The 21,248-nt window shown below is 47.4% G+C and overlaps 1 protein-coding gene across 1 annotated transcript in view; it reads left to right on the top strand.

The window, feature by feature from the left end:
• The window catches only part of MYO18B (myosin XVIIIB), a 250,714-nt gene that overhangs the window by 195,604 nt on the left and 33,862 nt on the right, over positions 1-21,248 (top strand). The window contains exon 40 of the mRNA XM_059139951.1: positions 15,194-15,324. Within this exon, the coding sequence (XP_058995934.1) occupies positions 15,194-15,324 (131 nt within the window). The remainder of the gene's footprint in view (positions 1-15,193; positions 15,325-21,248) is intronic.

Here is a 21,248-nt window from a genome sequence, read left to right as displayed (position 1 = left end):
AGAGCGAGCGAGCAAGTGTGAGCCGAGGGGAGAGGCAGAGGGAAAGGGAGAGGGAGAAGCAGAGCTCTGTCCCAGGACCCTGAGATCATGACCTGAGCCATAGGCAGACGCTTAACCAACTGAGCCACCCAGGCACCTTTGGAGGTTGATTTTAAGTTGGGTTGTATATAGTTCATATTTAGTTATTGTTTTCTTTTTATTCTTATTATTTGTGTAACAGCTTACCACGTATACCTGATGCTAATTAATTCTCACAAATTCCCAGTGACCTACCACCTGCTTTTCACAGTGTGATTCACAGACAAGCAGCCATGGCTGCAGAAGTGCTGACTCCCAGGCCTCACTCTATATCTTTGAGTTGGGATATACATGTTAACAAGACTCTCAGGGAACGTGTGTAGACGCAGGAGTTCTGATGTAGACGCTGCTTCTTGGCTGTATTACAGATGGGGAGACAGAGCCCGGGAGAAGTGAGAGACAGTACTTCTTCCCAGCCACACTCTAACCACACAGTTGCCTACCCTGTTTAGCTTATGGTTCTTGCCTCTGTCCTAGGGATGTGGTTACTCTGCTTCTATACCCTTTTCCTCCAGCTACACCATGTGCTTCCTCCTCTTAGACATCGCTTTCTTCTTGAATCTGCCATTGTGGGGCCCAAACGTTAACCACACAGCCAGTAGGTGCTCAAATATCTACTGCCCAGTGGAGTTGACTCTATGCGTCATTTGCATATGCAAAACAAAGAGCCTGCTATTTTAAAAACTGAGGGTAGGGACTACCAGTACTAATCAGTAGGGTTTCCTGGGCCCATCTGCCCTTCACCACTTCGAGTCTTTAGAATATAGAATAATAACACCTCTTGGCATATTAGAATCAGAAACTTTGAACCCAAAGGCCCTTAGAAACTTTGGAGTATCTCTAGTTTTCTCTCCAGCAGTCAGGACAGGTGAAGCACAGAGGTTTCATAGATGTTCAGACTCTTTACTTTTTTTTTTTTTTTTTTTTAATTTTTGTAAAAGTAATCTCTATGCTTAGTGTGGGACTCGAACTCCTGACCCCGAGATCAAGAGTCATGTGTTCCACCGACTGAGCCAGCCAGACGCCCCTGGATTAATTGCTATCTCACTGCAACATATATGAAGCCTCTGGAGTGGCAGTGTCCAGTGGGGTAGCCCCCGCCTCGTGGAGCTATATAAATTCAAGTTAATTAAAATTAAATGCAATTAGGAATTCAGCTGCTCACTTCTTCACTGGCCACATAGTGGACCAGTGGACCACCTGTGGACCCCAAGTGTAACTTCATGCCGACATTATCATTTGATGGGTAATCTGAATTCTCTCCCTTTGTTCCCATCTTACTCCCCAGCTCCTCCCAGGTTTCTTCCCCAGGGTGGATCCACCCAGGCCACACGCCACTTCCTTTCTGATTCCTTTTTTATGCACATATAGCTCTTTTTGCTGCCATAAGGAAGGGGGAGTGTTGTACATGCCTCGTAGAGCCTCTGGGGGCTGTTGCTGACATGTTTCCCCAGCATGGGGAGAGAGTCAAAGAGCCAGGTGCCTGCACTGACAAGGACCAGCGAGGCCTGTCTTCCAGTCCCGGCAGCCCCAATGAGCCAAGCCCCTCCACAAGAAGCTCGAGCTGACCCCAAGTGCTGGGGAGGGCGGGACGAATGGAGCTGGCAAGAGCCGGTGGGCCCCAGCTGCGAGGTGGATTTGATGAGCCTGTTCATCCAAGAGGCACATGCCGCTGGGCCATAACCTTGAGATGTGGAGGGCACGAGAGAGAGTGCACACTGCCTAGTTGTTTTTCTTTCCCGCGGAGTCAATAAATGAATAAATGGACCATGAGTGGCCAAGTGGCTGATATAATTTTAGACTCCATCAAAAGGAAGATCACCAAAGTGTATGGAGGGACCTTCCCCGTCTCTATGTTCCCCCACTGGGAGCCCGGGCTTCCTAATGTTCTAGTCGGGGAGGCAGCTCAAAGGAGGAGGGGGCCGTCTGGAAACATTTACCACCTGTCTGCTACGGGGCTGACATGGGGCAAAGTGCTTTCCATGCTCTCCACAATTGGTCTAATTAAAGCTGCACCTTCGACCTTATGAGCGAGGTAGTATTTTTACCTCTACTTTACACAATTTAAAAAAAAAAAAAAAAAAAAAAAGCTTAGAGGGACGAAGTGACTTGCCCAAGGCTGAAGAAGTAGGAAAGATTAGCACTGGGGCATGTAATCCTTTTCCTGGATTCTGAAATGTAAGCTCCCAATCATGACGTGGGCTTTTCTCGAGTGAATGTCACATGCACACAGATCACCTGGAGATGAGGTTCAAAGGTAGATCCTGTGTCAGCAGATCTGGGACATGGCCCGAGCGTCTGCATTCCTAACCAGCAGCTAAGTGATGCTGCCAGTCCAGGTGCCTCCCTGGGGGTGGCTGGCACTTTGTTATACTCTCTGAACCCATGGAAGGGGGAGACTGATCTTTTAAGATGAGGTCTCACAGCAGGAAGTCGTTTGTTCAGGATTCAAATTCACATCTGTCTGATAGGGAGTCTGTGTCTTTTCTAAAATGAGGTCTCTTGCCTTTAGCTTGGCTTTCGGCTGCATCAGGTTTTACCACTCAGGGAATATTTTGCAATATCTGGAGACATTTCTGATGGGCACAACTTGGGGACAGGGGTGCTGCTGGTATCTACTGGGTCACGGCCAAGGATGCTGCTGTTCATGCTGAAATGCACAGAACAGCCACCTTCCCGGCACCCTGAGCAAGGAATGATCTCCCTCCCCACATCCATGGCAACTGTCCATGGATGTCAATACATCAATGTTGTCAGTAACGCTTCTTTCTAGCACAGTCTTCTTTGGTCCAGAAAATAATCCACCCAGAACCCCTATCTGGAGACCACATCATGCCCTTGACTTAAAGGAGTCAATGAACACTTGAAACTATCCCCACCCCCAGAAGTAGCACAAATAAATGAGAGTCATAAAAACAACAACAACAAAAAGCCGATTTCCCAATCAATAAGTGTAACTTTCCACTGCTTCGAGATGAGACCAGAGTGTTAGCGTCTCTGAACATTCTCTCGCCTCAGCAGATGGAAGCCAATCTAGTCCGGAAATCATTGTCTTAATCTCCGGTCATTATCACGCCTGGCCGCACGCTGTTTATCGGTGTCTTTAGCTGTTAATGTCGCATGCACTGTTTTCTCTGACAACAGCTCCCACCTCCACCCATTTCGCAGCCAGACGGCCTTGCCTGGGGTCCAAGCATGGGGCGGCCCCCGGGATGGAGGAGGGAATCTGGCATTGATCGCCGGTCCCTGCAGCTCTGATCCATGTCCTGTCTGATCACGTCTTGGGCGGTGGGGGGTGCCTCTAGGAACGCAAGACTGTATTAATGAAGGTTGATGTCCCTGGGAGGGTTTGTTTCTGCTTACTTGAGTTCACACGGGATGGTTCTCTGGCTCACTGGGGATGCCGGCTGGGGCTTCCATCATTATGAAGCAATTGGATGTGCCTGAAGAGAAGTGGATCTCTGGAGAGGGAAAGAGGCCATGTGATAAATAATGATCTCGTGTGCGTGGAGCTCTTCACGGTTTACAAAGCACGAAGACGTGATTAGGGCCTCACAGTGGTCTCAAGTGCAGATGGAGAGGGACCCGATGGCTACTGTGGTGTCGAGGGGGACAGACGCTAGCACGGGTTCTTGGCTGCTGGGGAGTCAGGACAGAGGGGGCGCCCGATGTCCAGCTCTCGTGTCTGGTGTCTTTCTCAATCTCACCACTGGGCTGCCTCTCCCTGACTGTGTGTAGCCGTTGGAATACAATCATTTCAGTCTTTGCTGGCCCAGAGGACATTATTCAGGGGCCGGGAGTAGGGGCTGTGTTCCTGGACTCGTAGGCAGTGTTTGCAATCTTGAGCCAAGTCTCTCCTGGGATGCCCTGGACACGTAAAGATGCTAACATGGACAAGACGTAACCAGATAGGAGACAGGCTGGGAGTTAGCATGTTGGCAATAATTATTTTATCTGATTTGGGGGCCCGTTTGCATGACTCACGAGCTGATGGTGAGGAAGTGGGACAAAGAAGAGCATGTTTTGGTGGAGAAGAGGACAGGGAGGATTTGGGGGACCAGGTCTGGGACTTTAAATTGGTATGGCTAATGGAGTATAGGTTTGAGGGGCCTGGAGGACTAAATGAGGAGCATGAGAGAGCCAGGGGAGGTGGGGAGAATGTGGGAAAGCAGCACAATAGAGGAGCCCCTGTCAACCTGTCACACGTCACAGGCTGTCACCCGGTTGTTCTGGGAACATGAGAGAGGGCTGATGTTTATGGAGTGCCTGCTACGTGGTATGCAGCGTGGCAAGCACCTTCCACCCGTGAGCCCCCAGCTAGTCTCACAGCACAGCCACGCCAAAGTCATTCCCACTTTATAGATGAGGGAACTGAGGGGAGAGTAGGTGGGGGACAAGACTGGCCTGGGGTCAGACTGTAGGTGATAGAGAAGGCATCATGGAGGAAGTGACTCTGAAATGGGTCTTGAAGGATGAGTAGGAGTTCACTTGTCGGCAGGGAAGAGCATTCCAGGTGGAAGAACAGTAGGTGCAAAGGCACGGAGGCAGGAAGGAACACAGGATGTTTGGGAGCTCTGAAGAACATGAGACTTCCCAAGATGTGGGGTGCAAAGTGTGGGCAGTAGAAAGAGAAGAATCCTAGAAGATGGGCTGGGGGACTATGTAGGACCCTCTAGATTTAACCACACAGTTTGGACTGTGAGAAATGAGGAGGAACAGGGGCCTTTTGATCAGGAAAGACATCAGATGATAGATAGTCTCCCTTGAGTGATTTCCAGGATACAGCACAGACAAGGGGCTGGGTGGAAGAGAGGGACAGCAGTTTAAGACAGCAGGAGAACGCTTAGGGGATGATGATGGACACTGTCTCTGTGATCATGAACAGAGAGCAGGGGAAAGATGCAAGAGATGAGCCCATTGTACTGATGAGCTACTTGAGGCCCAGAGTAGGGAGTGGAGTTGAGAGTATGGAATAAACTGTTCTCACACTACCCTCTTTGGGTGCAGAACAGTGGACACTTGAGAAATTTCAAAGTCCAGTTTCCCTATTTCTGCAATCACATGGACTAGTGGGCTGAGAAGACATACGAGCTTCATTTCCATTTAAATTGAAATAAGACATGTCAAAGGTGGCTTGGTAATTACTGGCTAGAACAATGGCCCTCTGATGCGGGAAGTATAGTGTCGATGTATGTAGTACAGATAATTTTTGCATTGGAGACTTAATTATGTTGATATAATTATTCCTCTGTCAGGAAAATTGGGTGGCACAGATATGTCATATTTGCATTTGAGCAGAAAAATGAAATGCCTTCCTTTTATTTTCTTTTTTTTCAAGAAGCCATTGGGTGGGTGACTCTGGGGGAGTCAGGAGTGGGGTGTCTGGAAGTTCACTCCAGGTTGGGATGTTGGTCTGCGGCCGGTAGGGTTTTTGTGAAGGCCCTGTAGGTGTCAACCTTGAGGGGGTCAGTGGTCCTTCTTTGCCCCATTCTGAAGATGCTGCATCAGAAGTCTCAGGCTGGGGGAGGGGGGCACTTTTAGGGTTGGGAAAGCTATGGGCTCTGAATAGCTAGAGCTGTAAGGAAATTTAGAGAGTTGGGTTTATTTTATTTTACTTTATTCTCTTCTCTTTAAATGTGAATTTAATTTAATTTAACTTGCAAACTTTGTAACTCACAATAGCACGTTGCCCCCTCCTGCCTGATCACCTCCCTCTCCCCATCCTGTTGCTCAGAGAGAACCTCAACCACAGTCCTTGTATAAGGGTCGAGGGTCTGCCCCGGGAGTCTATGCCCTCCGCCACTCCCCATCCATTATAGGAATCTCAGGACCCTGAGAGTCAAGTACAAAGCACCCCCCCATCATTGGAACCCAGGCCTTGGCACAATTATTGTCCAAGTGGAGGGGCTGGTGTTTAGGCAAAAATGGTTCATGATCCGCAGTGTGTGAAAGAGAAATCATAAAGAGAGGAGCTCACTTTCTAACAGAGAGAGGACCTAGCTTCTAGTTCTGCCTCCACCACCGAGGGAGTGGCCCAGCAAACAGCCAGGGGCCCTCCAGCTCTGACCTGATACCTGGTGTGTACATCGCTGATGTGAGCAAGCCCATGGTGAGTACACACAGCTGAGACCTCTGCGGGCCAGATCTTCATCAGCTCAATGTCAAACAGCCCAAGCTGCCTAAAATGTTCACTTTCCAGAATGCTACAAGAGCCTTCAGGTGATAGCTGGGGGCATTTTAAAGCAATTAGTTAGGAAGCAAGCAGGGAGAAGGAGGCTACAAGCAGGGGTCTGGAGCCCTAGCCTCTTCTGTCTCTAGATAATGGGCAATCCTGGGCAAGCGAGAGCGGTGTGGTGGGGGTCCCGGGGTTCCCTGCATGTCTGCATGGCAAACTGCATTCCTCCTTTAACATAAGACTGTTTTACCTGAGTGGGTGTTAAATAGATGTATCCAGACACACGTACAGAAACAAACACAGGATGGCAATATGGCAACTTGATCATTAAGAGGGGTTGTCCCCAAGTAACAGACTTAAGGGAAATTTTTAATGTTTCTTTTTTTTCCCCTGCCACTTTATTTTCTAAATTCTCTATAGGCAACCCTGCTGGATCTTGAAAAGAATAGAAATGCTGTTTTTCAAAGAAAAAGTATAGATCGCATGATGCTCTATCTGTGCTAGGGCTTGCAGAGCAAAGGGCCTCCCCACTGAGTGGCTTAGAAAAATAGAAATGTCGCCCAGCTCTGGAGGCCAGAAGTCTGAAATCAGTGTGTTGGCAGGGCCGTGCTCCCCATAGGTGCTAGAGAAGGAAGGGCTCCATTCATCTCTCTTAGCTTCCGGTGGTTGGCTGCCCATCTGTGATATTCCTTGGCTTGGGGATGCATCATTGCAATCTCCTGTCTACACGTGGCACTCCTTCCTATGTGTCTTCATGGGGTTTTGGCTCTGTATCTCTGTGGCTTTCCAAGTTTCTCTTCTTTTCCCAAGGATGCCGGTCATATTGGCTTAGGACACACTGATGAACTCATTTTGACTTGACTACCTCTGTAAAGACAGTGTCTCCAAATACAATAACATTCTGGGATCCTGGGGATTAGGATTTCAACCTGTTTTGAGGGTTGAGGGGGGCACACAATTCAACCTATAAACAGGTGTATTTTTAGAAAGGGGAGGACGTTCAGGATGGCTACAGTGTTTTCCTGTGTGGGTGGTAGAGTCCACTGAGATGGGGCCTATAGGTGAAGAAGGTACACGTTACTATGTTCATCAGCTTCCAAGATGGTGCCTGATGACTTCCCACCTCTCACATTCACCTCCCTGCGTGGCCTCCTCCCATGTTGTACCAGAGTTGATCTGCGTGACCAATAGATGGTCGGTCGTGATGATACATCACACCTGAGGCCAGGCTATCTAAGGTGTTTGGCATTTGCCCTACTCTGTCTTAGATCATGTGCTCTGGGAGAGCCAGCCACCATGTCATGAGGGCACTCCAGGAGCTCAGTGGAGTCCCTTATGGCAGAGAACTGAAGCCTCTGGCCAATAGCCATGTCAGTGAGCCTTCTTGGAAGGGACCCTCCAGCTTCCATCAAGCCTTCAGACAGCCCACGCACTGGCTGCCGTCACCACTGTACCATCAGGACAGACCCTGCATGAGTTGTCCTTTGCTGCTGCAATAAGTTTCCACAAACTGGGTAGCTTACAGTGACACAATTTAACCTCCCATTGGTTTGGGAGTCAGCACTTCTTGGCTCCTGGCTGCCTCGCTCCAGGGTGATGTCACCACGCCATTACTACTGCCTTCTTCCCTGCTGAACCTGTCCCCTCCACCACCCCCGCTTGCAAGGACCCTTCCGATTACATTTAGGGGCCACCAGATAATCTAGGATAATCTCTCCATCTCAAAATCCTTAATTTAATCACACCTGCAAAATCCCTCTTGCCATGTGAGTTAACATATTCCCATATGGTGGGAATTTGGATGTGGACATGTGTGGGGGCTGTTAAGCTGTTTTACCCCAGACTCTGAGGCAGAGGCACCCAGATACACCATTCCTGAACTCCTGACCCCTAGAAAGCCATGAGATAATGAGTGATATTGGATATTTCAAAACACCGCGTGTTGAGGCAATATGTTATAGGGTAATAAATAATTAATATAGACTAGGGGTTTGTAGTCCAGCATTGGATGCTATAACACCTGAAAATTGTAATTCTGGATTTCTTATAACTTTTTCTTTGAAGTATACACACACACACACACACACACACACACACAAAGAGACATCTCTGTACATACAGCTATATAAAATATAAATGCTTATAAGTATATATAGATAGAGATAGACAGGAAAATAGGCAGACCTTGTAAGCATACAGTTCGACACATAAAGCCTGGGCTGAACCTGGATGTGGTCTGTGCTCTATGCTGGTGATTCTCCTGGTTCCTCTTGGGTGCATTTCTGCCCCTTCTCTGCTCTACTTTAAATTGTTAGAAACTAGGCTTTCTAGTTTTTTTGCCTTCTGGTAGGGTCAGCCAGTAATATGCAGTGATGGCCGATTGAAACACAGGGGAAAGAGAGAAGCCAGGGTATTGATCTGTCTTTATCACTGCCTTGGGGACCATCCCCAGCAGAAGCTGAGACTCTAATTCCAGATCCCATTAGGAACACCCCTCTTCCATGAAGCTGCCTTCCACCAGCAGCCTTCCATTGGACGACCCAATGCCCTAATTTTTCCTTCTGGCCCTAGGTTGGCAGTGGCTTCCTGCCATTGCTAATCTATCCTGGTGTCTCACCTTTCCATCATCTGAATAACCAATTCCCTGTATTAAATCCCTTTATTTAAATGATCTAGAGCAATTTCCATTTTCCTGACTGATACGGGCTCCTCCAAGGTACTATATTAAATCCTTCCAGCTTCAACAACAACAACAAAAATCAGGTTTACAAATTTCATTTTCTGAAAAAATGAGGCTGTTCTTGCTACACGGTACCTGCAGGCTTCATACTTTCTGAGTCTTTACTTAGAAAAAAGGACATAAGTTAGGTATCAAGTGAGTGCCCACATATTAGGTATACCAGATATACACAGTTAGACATTATTTTGTTTGCCAGGAAATAATGCTGCCCTGTTATGGGCTGAAGAACTGAAAGTGAGGACGGATTAAGAACTCTGCAAAATTCACATAGGTGTTTCACTTTCGTGTTCCTCCCATGTGGTTGGTAGCATTCCATCTCCCCCGTCCCTGACCATCAGGATCTCTCCTGAAGTGTGGTGGGCTTCCACTATCCTCAGTTCCACACAGTGCTTACCAGTTTTCAAGGAGAAATAGCCCTCTCCCCTGCCAATCAACCAACTATTGTGTCCTTTTTGAGGTGTTTCCAGGAGGGGTGAGTAAATTGTGGCAGTGTTGGGAGTTCTGTTGATGCTGGTAGGTGGACCATTGGAGAAAATGCTTAGCTTGGTAGCTCACAGAGCAGACTGTGGCCCTAGAGTGCCTGGGTCTATGCAGTGATTGATTGGGCATGCCTGCCTCAGGTGTAGAAATGGGAGGCATTGTCAGATATTGGCTTACCCTCTTGAAATAGGCAGGCCTGAGCTTGCATCTGTATTCCTTTTCTAGCTGTGTGACTTTGAGGTCTTTGATGAGTCTCTCTGTGTCCCTTACAGCATGATAAACCTAGAATCAAACAATTAATTTGCAGGAGAATTATGAAGAAAAGGACCTTGGATAGTGATAACTACCTTCTCACTAGTTCCTCTTTTTGCTAAAGGTTGGGCTCTTTTGCAATCTTAAGTAAGAGCATCTCATGCATAGTCTTGGGTTTTCTACTGGGTACCCCAAGTCTTTCCTTTCCCAGATTGAGACTGAACACTCGTGTTACTGTTCACTCCATTGCCAAAACAGCCTTGAACTCTGGCCAGGACGTTCATAGGGCTTTTTATTCCCCCACAGCCTCATTTTTCCCAAGCAAATAACCCTGGGACAATTTGAATGAAACAGTGGCAGTTCCTTATCACCTCCTCATTTCTTTCTGGGAAGACTGCCCCCACTTCTGGAGGCACGAGCATCCCTGGATAAAGCAGTAGAGATTAGAGGCAAAGTAGAAAAGAGCTGTGCGCTGGGGTCAGGACACCCGAATCCTGCTGCAGATCACTGCGTCTTGACTGTACAACCCTGGGCAAGTGATTTAACCTTTCTGAGGCTCAGCCTGTTCATCTGTAAAATAAGGATAATGAGGCTGCCGTGGGAGACACTGAGCAGGTGGTCCTGGGGATTGTTCCTCACAGCATAGACAGAAAAAAATCCTATATTTCTTAACTTTCTGATCAGAAAAGTCATTCATATCCTTTGCAGAAGGTCTGGAGAAGTATAAAAAGGGAAACAAAAATCACCTGATATTTCACCACTCAGAGAGAATAACACTGCTATTACTTTGTTGTAATGTTCTCATGTTACTTTTTATGTTTTTGTATTGCACTTGACTCTGAGGGTTTATAAAGATCATGTGAGATGACACATCTCATACATTTAGCAGAGGACCTGCCCATGTGAGAAAATAAAAATAAATACATTCATGTGATAATTTAATAAATATTAATTAAGCATATGTATGTGTCAGACTGGAAATGTTCATGCATCTGTATCTGAATAGACACATTTGCACATATGTTCATGTGTATTTATATGTATTTATAATAGCATATGTGTTTGTGTGTAAGGTTTCTTTAGGGCTGCGCTCTGTAACATGAAGTTTCTGTTTGTTTTTAGTGAATCAGAAGAAGATGACAAAGTGAGTTTTCATCATGTTTCAAGAGTGTTTCTGATCTATATCTGATCTGATAATATAAACTGAATATAAAAATATAGTCTGATCTATAATATAAACTACATGAAATTAATTTCCTTGGGGTACACCTTGAAAGGACAGAGAGCCAACATCTAGGACTCAGAAACTGACCTGAGAGTCCTGTGCATTTGCATCCCAGAAAGATGCCCTAGGCAAAGAAAATGAGGAGCAGTTCTAAATATTAGCCTCTAATTGAACATCACAAAAGGAGATGATTTTAATTGCAGCCATAATTATCATATGAAGGACCTCCCACACGGGCAGCTTTCAGTGACATGCTCTAGGGGGAGTAGCTTGGGAGTTTAACAAGGGTTAATGATTCTCTTAAGCGATGCTGGGGAGGTCAGAAGTACACACACTACTTCCTCTGCATTTATCTCTGTATGCATGGTGTGTATCATGTATGCATTCATGAGTATAATACCCAGGCCCCTCCTTCATTCGCCGTTTATACTCATGCAGTGATACCATTCATTCAATCCCCATATCCAGATTGAGTGCCCGCTCAACCCCAGCAATACAGAGAGATTAGGTCCCTGCAAGAATGTAAGCTCCCGGGAAGTTAGGACTGTATCTGCATCACCTGTGCATTGGTCAGTACCGGCGCACAGTAGGTGCTCAATAGATGTTTACTGAGTGAGTGAAGGACATGAATATTTGTCTACATGTAATGAATATATAATATATATGGTAAGACGTTGTGTGTCGTTACAATGTGTATATCACTACTATTGTAGTTATAGAGTAACTGGGCATATGATATATTTATTAGTGTGTTTCTGCTGTATACATCTTACTATCTGAATATTTTCATATCCTAATTTCTCCCCCACCTGCTTCATGCTTCAGGTCTCTAAAGAGAGAATAACAGAGGGGACCAGCTTCACATGTGGCCTCAAAATACAACCCTGTTTGCCTATGGCAGTCCCAATTCAAACCCGAGCATTTTTAGCCACATGTCTCGAGGGAGGAAGGTGGCCCCGGAATCCCAGACCGGAGAGTGGCAGGTGCCTCCCATTTGCCCCCTTCTCCTTGTGGACCTCCTCTGTGTCTCCTGAGTGGTCTCTGGCCAGGGCCTTATTTGGTCTTCCCCAGGGACAGTCTGGGGTACTGCATTCCTTTAATGACTTGGTCTCTGCAATCAGCAGACTCTGTTTGCTTTTCAAGTTGAAGCAGAAAAGGTTAGCTGATTGCTGATTGCACAGACTCCAGATTTCCCCAATCCATCTCCTTGGGGTGTTCCCCCCCCAGACCTGATCTGAGTCCTCTGGATCCCATCCTTGGTCCATATACCCTCATCTATGGATGGTTTTCTTGTCACTGCTCTCCTTGCTCTGTCTAATTAACTCATCCCCTACACTGCCCTTGGTTGAATCCACGTCTTTCCTCTGCGGGGCACTGAAATACCTTCAGAGCCAGAGTCCTTTTCCACCTGTGACCTTGGCAAAAATCTCAGTGATGCACTGTTCCTCACCCTAGTTGTTCCTCGTTCTCCTCTGAAAAAAATTATATGGTAACAATGTTGGCTGAAGCCTTTCCTCTCTGGAGGTCAAAGAGGTTGAGTAACTTGCTATAGGTCACTCAGCCAGTAAGGGGCAGAGCCGGGATTCGAACCCAGGCACCCTGGCTCTAGAGGCTCCTTTGTCTTTCAAGATATTATGGATTTGACTCATCTCAGCTCCCCCTTTCCTCTGCTTCGTTCCAGCCCAGAGCCATCCATCCCTGAGACACAATGCCTGTCCCTGGTGGTCCTCTCCTCTGCCCACCAGGAGGCTCCACAGGAGTTAAGACTTTAGGCACTTGTTGCTGCCCCTACATGACACTGCATGGGCAAAGCTCCTGCAGGCACAACTGGGAGGGGACACCAGTGCTCTTTTCTCATCCCTGGGCTCAGGAGGCATAAAGAGCAGTCACTCGAGAACCCAAGACCAGGTTGTGCATCCAAGCTCTCTGCTCTTCCTGCCACGTGACCTCACATGGGCCATTCTGCTGCTCTGCTCTCGCTTTCCTTAGCTCCAAAATAAACATTCACCCCATGCCTAAAACGGTCCGGACATGGACTTCGGCTAGCATCTCCGCGTCTTACAAAGACACAGGTGTCCTGTCTCCTGGGAGACCATGGTCAATTCTGTTGCCCTAGGTGGGAGCTGAGCTCAACAAGTGCTTCTCTAAGCGGCTGAGGACTTTGTGCCTGGTCATTTTTCTAGGTGTCTTTAGGAGCTGACACGCCAGCGTCCAGAGGCAAACGCCAGCCATTCCCCCAGCCATTCCCCCAGCGTGTGTTATTTCCTGTGACAGTCCACTGGCCTCCTGCCTGGGGGCCCCTGCCTTGGACTGGCTCTCACCTTGTCAGCACCAAGATGGGGATTTTACAGCTGGCAACTTCAATCAGCTATAGTGCACTGCCAGCCCCTTGTCACCAACCCCCCCACCTCTCTCCACGCTGCTGCTTCTCAGCTCCAGTCAGCCCTGAGCCATCTCAGTCTTTGCTCTCGCTTTCTCTCTGTCTCATTAAAATTGGAAAACCTCAAAATCATATGAAAGGCACAGGCCCACCATACCATGAATAGACCAGCCACTCTGCAAAGGGGAGCTGTGGGTGTCCCCTTAATGGGGGAGCAGCCCTGGTCCTCCCAGAATTTCACTGGGGGGTGTGCACATGTAACCCCAGAAAGATCACCTGCAAGACTGGTCTTCAAATTCGGGCTCTGCACTTTACTGACTTCTGACTCTGCGGGCCTCCATTTCTTCATCTGCAACAGAAAGAAAACAATCATGGGCTCACAGAGGCACTGTAAACTGTTCCAGACAGTTTAATGGGCAGCTGGTTAAATGGGCAGCTGGGAACAACACTTAGATCTGACCCTAAATCTTTCTATTTTCACCCTTTCACATTCTCAGCAGTTGGTATATGTTCCTTAAAGCAACAATCAACAGGGGTGCCTGGGTGGCTCAGTCAGTTCGGAGTCCAACTTTCAATCTTAGCCCAGGTCTTAATCTCAGGGTCCTGAATTCAAGCCCCATGCTGGTTCCATGCTGAGCCTGGAGACCACTTTAAAAAAAATAACAAAAATAAAACAAGAGTCAACAAGTAATCCTTACATAATTAGAATGGCTTAAAAGAAAAATTTTGACTATAATCCCCCTCTTCTTCCTCATCTTTAAGTATCACCAGCTTCCAAAGTGTTTTTCCAATTGTATGTGTGTTATTTGCAGATAGATGGGGGTATGATATTCCCTGTGCTATTCCGTTTGCTTAACATTATTCCGCAGAAGCATTCTACGCTGCCACAATCCTTATTTCAAATGTTAATGTGTGCCTAATGGCATCAAAGAGACATGCTGTGATCCCCCATTCCCCGTTGTTAGATGATGAGGCTGCTTTCAGCTTCTCCCTGCATCCTCTGGGAGAGATCTTACTCTGCCTTTTGAGTGATCCCCTGTAGGTTTAAGCCAAGGTTTCTCAGACTGGGCACGATGGACATTTGGATGAGGCCATTCCTGGTGGAGGGGGTTGTCTCGTGCCTTGTCAGGTGTCAGACAGCGTCCCTGTTTCTACCTGCTCATGCCAGTAGCACACTGCCCCCCAACCCCCGACAAACTGTGACAACAAAAATGTCTCTAGGCATTGCTCAGGGTCTCCTGGGCTAGGGAGTGAGGGGGCTGGCAGAATCATCCTTAGTTGATGATCATTGTGATAAATGGTAGTGGTGGATGACATAGGCTGCAAATGGAAATCAGAGGTTTTCCAGAGTCTGCACAGAATCCAATTAAGGCAGGATCAGAGAGGAGAAGGATGAACCCTCAGAGGCACCAGTCAGGGGCACCAAGCTGGAGTGCCATGCTTCCCTGGGCCTCAGTTTCCCATCTGCAAAATGGGAACAAGACTAGTCATCCATCTGCCAGACTTTTGAGCAGTGAGGGAGGTAATCAGGGTAAGATGCTTGACACAGTGCCAGGCACAAAAAGTATTTTGTAAATGGCAGTGGTGTCTGCTTGCTCTGGGAGGAGCCCCTCTGGCTTGCCCATTGTTGCCCTTGCTGCCTCTGTCTGTGGGTCATGCCACCATGGCCCCCCAAAACATCCATGTGCTCTATAAAATTAAAAGCATCTGTCTGAGGGTCCATAAGCCCATCTGTATAGAGAGGGGCTGTCCGTTACATACATACAGGTGCTCAGTGAACATGAAGTGTAGCTCCCCAGAAGCTCTGGCCAGTGCATGGGTTCTTGTCCAAGGCCAACATGTGCTTGTGGTCTCTGTCTCCAGGAGAAGTATGTGGAGGAGCTCGCAGCAGTGAGACAGACCCTCCAGACAGACCTGGAGACGTCCATCCGGCGGATCGCTGACCTGCAGGCAGCCTTGGAGGAGGTGGCGTCCAGCGACAGTGACACGGAGAGGTAACCTCTGGGGGCCAAGTGCATTATTTCACATGCAAAATGGACATAATACTTTGGACCAACCACTCAAGTGGCTTTATTTTGACTACCTTAGATGCACAGATTGACCTTTCATGTGCTGAACCCACTGCCTTCCTCATAAGGTTGTCAGTGAGGGTCAAATGAGGTGCCAGATGGACACCACTTAGAACAGTGCCAAGAGTGCACATGGGCCATCAGAGTGTAAGTGGTGTTTGTGCACGTAAGGGGCATCTCTTCACAGAGGCAACAGCTGATTCAGAGACGCAAAAATGAGACAGCTGGTAATGGGCCAGACCACTCAAATTCAGTGTCAGGGTTTCTCTCCTTTCCCAGAAGACAGGTTGCTTCCGACCATCTCAACTCAAATCTCGAGCTGCCACAGGCCATGGGTGGGCTGCTCACCTGGAGGGAGTTCGAGGTGTCCCAGGTGGGCACATGGGCCTGGGCTGTCCAGCCCCTGCAGGTGACCCATAGCATCCTATTCCCCAGAGCTGCTTTTGTAATGTTGGCATGTTACTTCTCTGGAAACCACAGCTGTCTGGCTGGCTGCAGCTTCTCTGCCCCATATCCCAGCCTTTGCCACAAAGTCTGGGCAGCAAGAAAAGACATTTTCTTTGCATTGCTTTGGTAAGAAATAATGTATCTTAGCCTAACCTTCAGATGTGCCTCCCTCCCTACACACACCTGCATGGACTGCATTGGCCACTGCTCCCTCTTGGTCTTTGTCTCTGTGCGGGATGATTCCTGTTGTAGCCAGGACAATCCCAATATCAGACCATGAATGCAATTCTCTCCACTTCCTTGAGGACCCTGAGAGAGGTTGAAGGTCACACAGCAAATTAGCATCGTGTACCAGGTGAGAACCCAGGACTGCTGAGTATCCTACCCTAGACCTTTGCCTGTTGCATCCCCTTAATAGGGTGAAGCAGGGGCAAGCTGCTGAGAGGTGTAGGCGGGAGATGGGCGGTGAGGAAAACAGTGGTGTAAGTCAGCTATGGGTTAGCCAGCAGGAAGAACGGATTGAGCTGACCATGCCTGGTCAAGGAAAAAAAGCCCCGGAAGGAAACACATCAACATTCTAATACTGATAGAAGGCATTGCTACTGAAGTTATAGACTTTATCTTATTATTTCTTTAAGGTGATTTATTTATTTTAGAGAGAGAGAGCAGGGTGAAGGGGCAGGGGGAGAAGGAAAGAGCGAGTCCTAAGCAGACTCTGTGCTAAGGGTTGAGCCCACTGGGGAGCTCGATCTCATGACCCTAAGATCACCACGTGAGCTGAAGCCAGAGTCAGTCGCTTAACGGACTGAGCCACCCAGGTGCCCCTAAGTTAGGGACTTTACACACCTGATTTTAGAATGTGAACATGTCCTTTCCTTGATGCGGTTCCAGGCTGGTCATAAATGGCTCAGAGATGTGTAACCTTGGACTTTTCCATAATGATGTTCATGCTCAGAATCAGTCCGATGGAGACCCAGAGGGCTCTCCACGTCCTTGCCTCTAAGTAAAGGGCTTCATTTGAGAAATCTCAGTTTGTGCAAAAATAGCTTCCATGCACAAAGTATCACCACCATGCCCTGCTAATTTGCATGGCCACCAAATTTGGGTGAAACAGCCACTACTGGTGTTGCCCCTGCTTCCTGACTCAGGATTACATTGAGGATGTCCCATTCACCACCTCCCTGCGGCCTTATTAGTGTCCTGGCAGAACTCGCGCCTATAATTACAAACCCTCATCAATATTACCCACTCGATGCTGGGGTTGACTTTTCCAATAAAGACATTAATACTATCACATTAATTATAGTGAGAATTAATGGTTATATATACTAATTTTTGTTTTTGTTTTTTTAACCAATGAGCAAAACTTTGGAACCATTTTTACTTACAGCCAGAGATTATTTTTCTTTCCCCCCCACTTTTTTTTTTTTTTTTTAAGAGAGCAAGCACAAGTTGGGGGTGGGAGAGAGATAAACAAAGAGGCTCCATGCTCAGCACAGAGCCTGATATGGGGCTCGATCCCACAACCCTGAGATCATGATGTGAGTGACACCAAGAGTCAGACGCTTAACTGACTGAGCCATCCAGGCTCCCAGCTTTTCTTTCTTTCTTTTTTTTTCAAGTTTTTATTTTAATTTCAGTATAGTTACATACAGGGCTCTATTAATTTCCAGTGTACAATACAGTGATTGAATGATTCTATACATTATTCAGTGCTTGTCAGCATAAGTGTGCTCTTAATCCCTATTACACTTATCCCTCCACCCCTGCCCACCTCCCCTCTGGCAGCCATCAGTTCATTCTCTAGAGGTAAGGGTCAGTTTCTTGGCTTACCTTTCTCTTTTCTTTTTTCCCTTTGCACATTTGGGCATCATCTTTTTTTTCAATTTCGCATAGGAGTGAGATCATACAGTGTTTGTCTTTCTCTGATTGACTAATTCCACTTAGCATAATACTCTCTAGCTCCATCCATGTCATTGCAAATGGCAAGATTTCATCCTTTTTGATGGCTGAGTAATATTCCTGTGTGTGTGTGTGTGTGTGTGTGTGTGTGTGTGTGTGTGTGTATACATGTGTATAACAGTTTCTTTATCCATTGTCTATTGATGGAAACTTGAGTTCCTTCCAAAATTTGACTATCATAGATAATGCTGCCATGAACAAAGGGTTGCATGTATGCCTTTGAATTAATGTTTTCATATTCTTTAGGTAAGCACTCAGTAGTGAGATTACTGGATTATAGGATATTTCTATTTTTAATTTTTTGAGGACCCTCCCTACCATTTTCCACAGTGGCTATCCCAATAATGCACGAGGGTTCCCTTTTCTCCACATTCTTGCCAACACTTGTTGTTTCTTGTCCTTTTGGTTTTAGCCATTGTGACAGGTATGAGGTGAGAGCTAATTGAGGTCTTGATACGCATTTCCTGATGATGAGGGATGTTGAGCATCTTTTCATGTGTCTTCTTTGGAGAAATGTCTGTTTGTATCTTCTGCCCACCTTTTACTGGATTCTTTGATTTTGGGGTGTTCAGATTGTTTTTCTAATACATGAACGTTATTAATGAAATAAATGGAAGTCATCAAAATAACAAAATAGGAAAGAGGCAGAGGACCCATGCTTGGAGGTGTGGGTAGATGCTGAACAGAAGGTGTGTCAGAAGCAGGGATCATCTTCTTGCCTGGGGAGTGAAATCCCAGGGGTGAGGTCATGGAGGGTCACAGGCATCACTCTGGTCTCAGCTTATAGGGGCCCCTCTTGAGCCTTAAAGGGACCCTGCCCTCACCTTCACCTTGATAGGAGGTACCTTTACCTCTTTCCTCCTGTTCATACCCATCCAGCTTTTCTGAGCTCCAGACCCCGGGTCCCCGGGAATACCCTCTGAACACCTGAACCCCAGCTTCCTGTTTGCTTTTTCACAATTTTCTGTCTCAGGAGGACTTTGTCCTGACTCTCTGCCCTCTAACTTGGATTTCAAAGAGATGCAGAGCTGAGATTTCCCCCGTAGCATGAGAATAGGGGGGTGACCGGGGGGAGAATTGCACGCAAAGAAGTCTCAGTGCATTTAATTGCACTGCAGTTAAACTGATTCTCAGCAATAAAAGGCAATCCATGCCTTGCTGGGCTGCAGGGAGGCACCGTCCAAAGCGGAGCCCCAACTCCTATCCCTGGTAGGAGCCTGTCCTCTTCCCCATCCCTCTCTGCCTGTACTTCTGCTTAATTGTCTCGTCATCTGGGGGATGTCTGTGGGTTGGATGGGAGCCCGAGGGATTCGGTGAGGTACCTCTCCAAACTGAGCTCTCAATTAGGACTCGCACCCACCCTGAGGGGAGAGCAAGAGAGAGTGTGTGTGTGGTATTTCTGCTGGAGGTAAGGTTTTTTAAGAGACTTGTTCAAATTATTAAAAGTCACATTTCCCCATGTTGGGAATTAGATCCGAGCGTAACAGGCCTTCCAGGCTGGAAACACGGTTACGTGCTCAGAAAGCCAGGTGGTCCGTGTGGTGGAATTTAAACATGTGCCATCCTGCACTCGGGCTCTGTGTTATGCCTTAGATCATGGCATCAACCCTCTCAGATTAATGGGGAAATCCTTTAAGCTGGTCCCCTGGGGCCCGGAGCATGCTCATTACTCATGGAGGGAGGGATGCATCAGCTGAAAGCCTTGTCTCTTCCTGGCTCAGGGTCTGCACTGCTCTGCCCGTCATCTTTCTGGGGGTTTGGGGTGCAGGGGGGTGGTGTGTGAAGAAGTCAACGGATGACCTCTGACTCCTAGGTCAGCTGAGAGTGCATCAATTCCAGCTGGCCCGGTCAGAATCGAATGCTCTGGAAAGGTGTCTTTTGTTGTTGTGTTGCATATAAGCTGTATGTTTCTCAACATACATCCTTTTAACTGGGATAAAATTAGGCTGCAGTAGGATAAGAAGGAAGATGTGGGTCTCACCAAAGGTGGCCGCTGCCACTGAGGGCATCATTCTGAGTTGATTTATTTATCAGTGGGCCTAGACTCTGGCCAGACTCTAAAGCTTCCTGCTACCTAGGAGGGCAGGCTTTGGAACTGCTCACATTACTTTTCCTAAAACTCCCTTACCTTCTAATTTGCACTCTCTGAGCTCCCCTGTCTGAGTAATAAGTATGCCCAAGTCCTGGGGGAACAGCTTAAAGCATCTTTCTGTCATTCTGAGAAGGTTGATACACCATTTGCAATGACAACACGGATAACTCACGTTTAAATGACATCCTAGAAACCATCTGGCTTTCCAAGTGTCGTCCTAGCTTAGGAGGCCTGGATACCCAGCTAATAGGGTTCACGGGGAGTCAGGGCTCCAACCTAGTTTATCTGCTCGTGCCTTATGGGAAATGATGGTTATTGGGATGAGAGATATTCTCTGCTGAGGATTGACTTGGTGCAAGGCTGTGCACCAGACATGGTTCTCACAACTTTTGAGGTTGATACCTATTTTATGGACAAGGATGCTAGACTCAGAGAAGTTGAGGAGCTGGCTTGGGTTCACCCAGCAAGTGTTGGGGCCATGATGTCCTCCAGGCCAACTTCACCTCCCACACTTCCAATGCGCAGGCTCTGCTGTTATGTCCCAGGTACTCCTTCTTCCCCCTTTCTCTTGTCAAGGTCTTTGTTCTTTGCCAAGTAACTGGCCTGTCACACAGGTGCATGTGTGTCTGTCACTGTGGCTGGGAGCCAGTGCCTTCTTTTGTTACTTCCCAGGCAATGTGTGCATTTAGACAGGAATTGTCTGACAAGGATTCATGCCAAAAGAATACGACAGAAGACATCTAATTAATTACCTTGCCTATCAGCAAGCCCCTGTCCACCAATGCCTGGCACAAGTTCTTTGAAAACCACATGGACCAAAGGTGAGAGAAAGAGCCACCAATAGGTCAGGAGGAAAGGTTCTGTCCTGGCTCTACCACCGACAAGATCTGGACCAGGTCATCTGCCCTTCCTGGGCCTCTGCTAGTCCAATCAACACATTAAAGTCTTTGTCATTGCCATCCGTATTCACCTTCCATGTTTTGTTTTTAAAGATTTTATTTATTTATTTGAGAGAGAGAGCATAAGTGGGGTGAGGGAGAAGCAGGCTCCCCACCGAGCAGAGAGCCCAATGCAGGGCTCGATCCTGGGACTCCAAGATCATGACCTGAGCTGAAGGCAGATGCTTAACCAACTAAGCCACCCAGGCAGCCCTTTACCTTCCCTGTTAAGACAGGAGGTAAAAGTAAGGAATAGGCAAACATGGAGCTCACAGCCCAGAGACTTTTTCTTCATAGGGTAAAAGGGTCAGTGGATTTCAAATTCCCTCTTAAGTGGAACTCCCCCCCCCCCCTTTTTTTTACATCAGCATAAACTCTTAGAGAAAATTCTAGCTTAGCATGGAGTACAG

This window comes from Mustela lutreola, chromosome 11, assembly GCF_030435805.1.
Source record: "Mustela lutreola isolate mMusLut2 chromosome 11, mMusLut2.pri, whole genome shotgun sequence".
NCBI classification, from domain to species: Eukaryota; Metazoa; Chordata; class Mammalia; order Carnivora; family Mustelidae; genus Mustela; species Mustela lutreola.
This window is presented reverse-complemented; position numbering and strand designations above follow the sequence as displayed.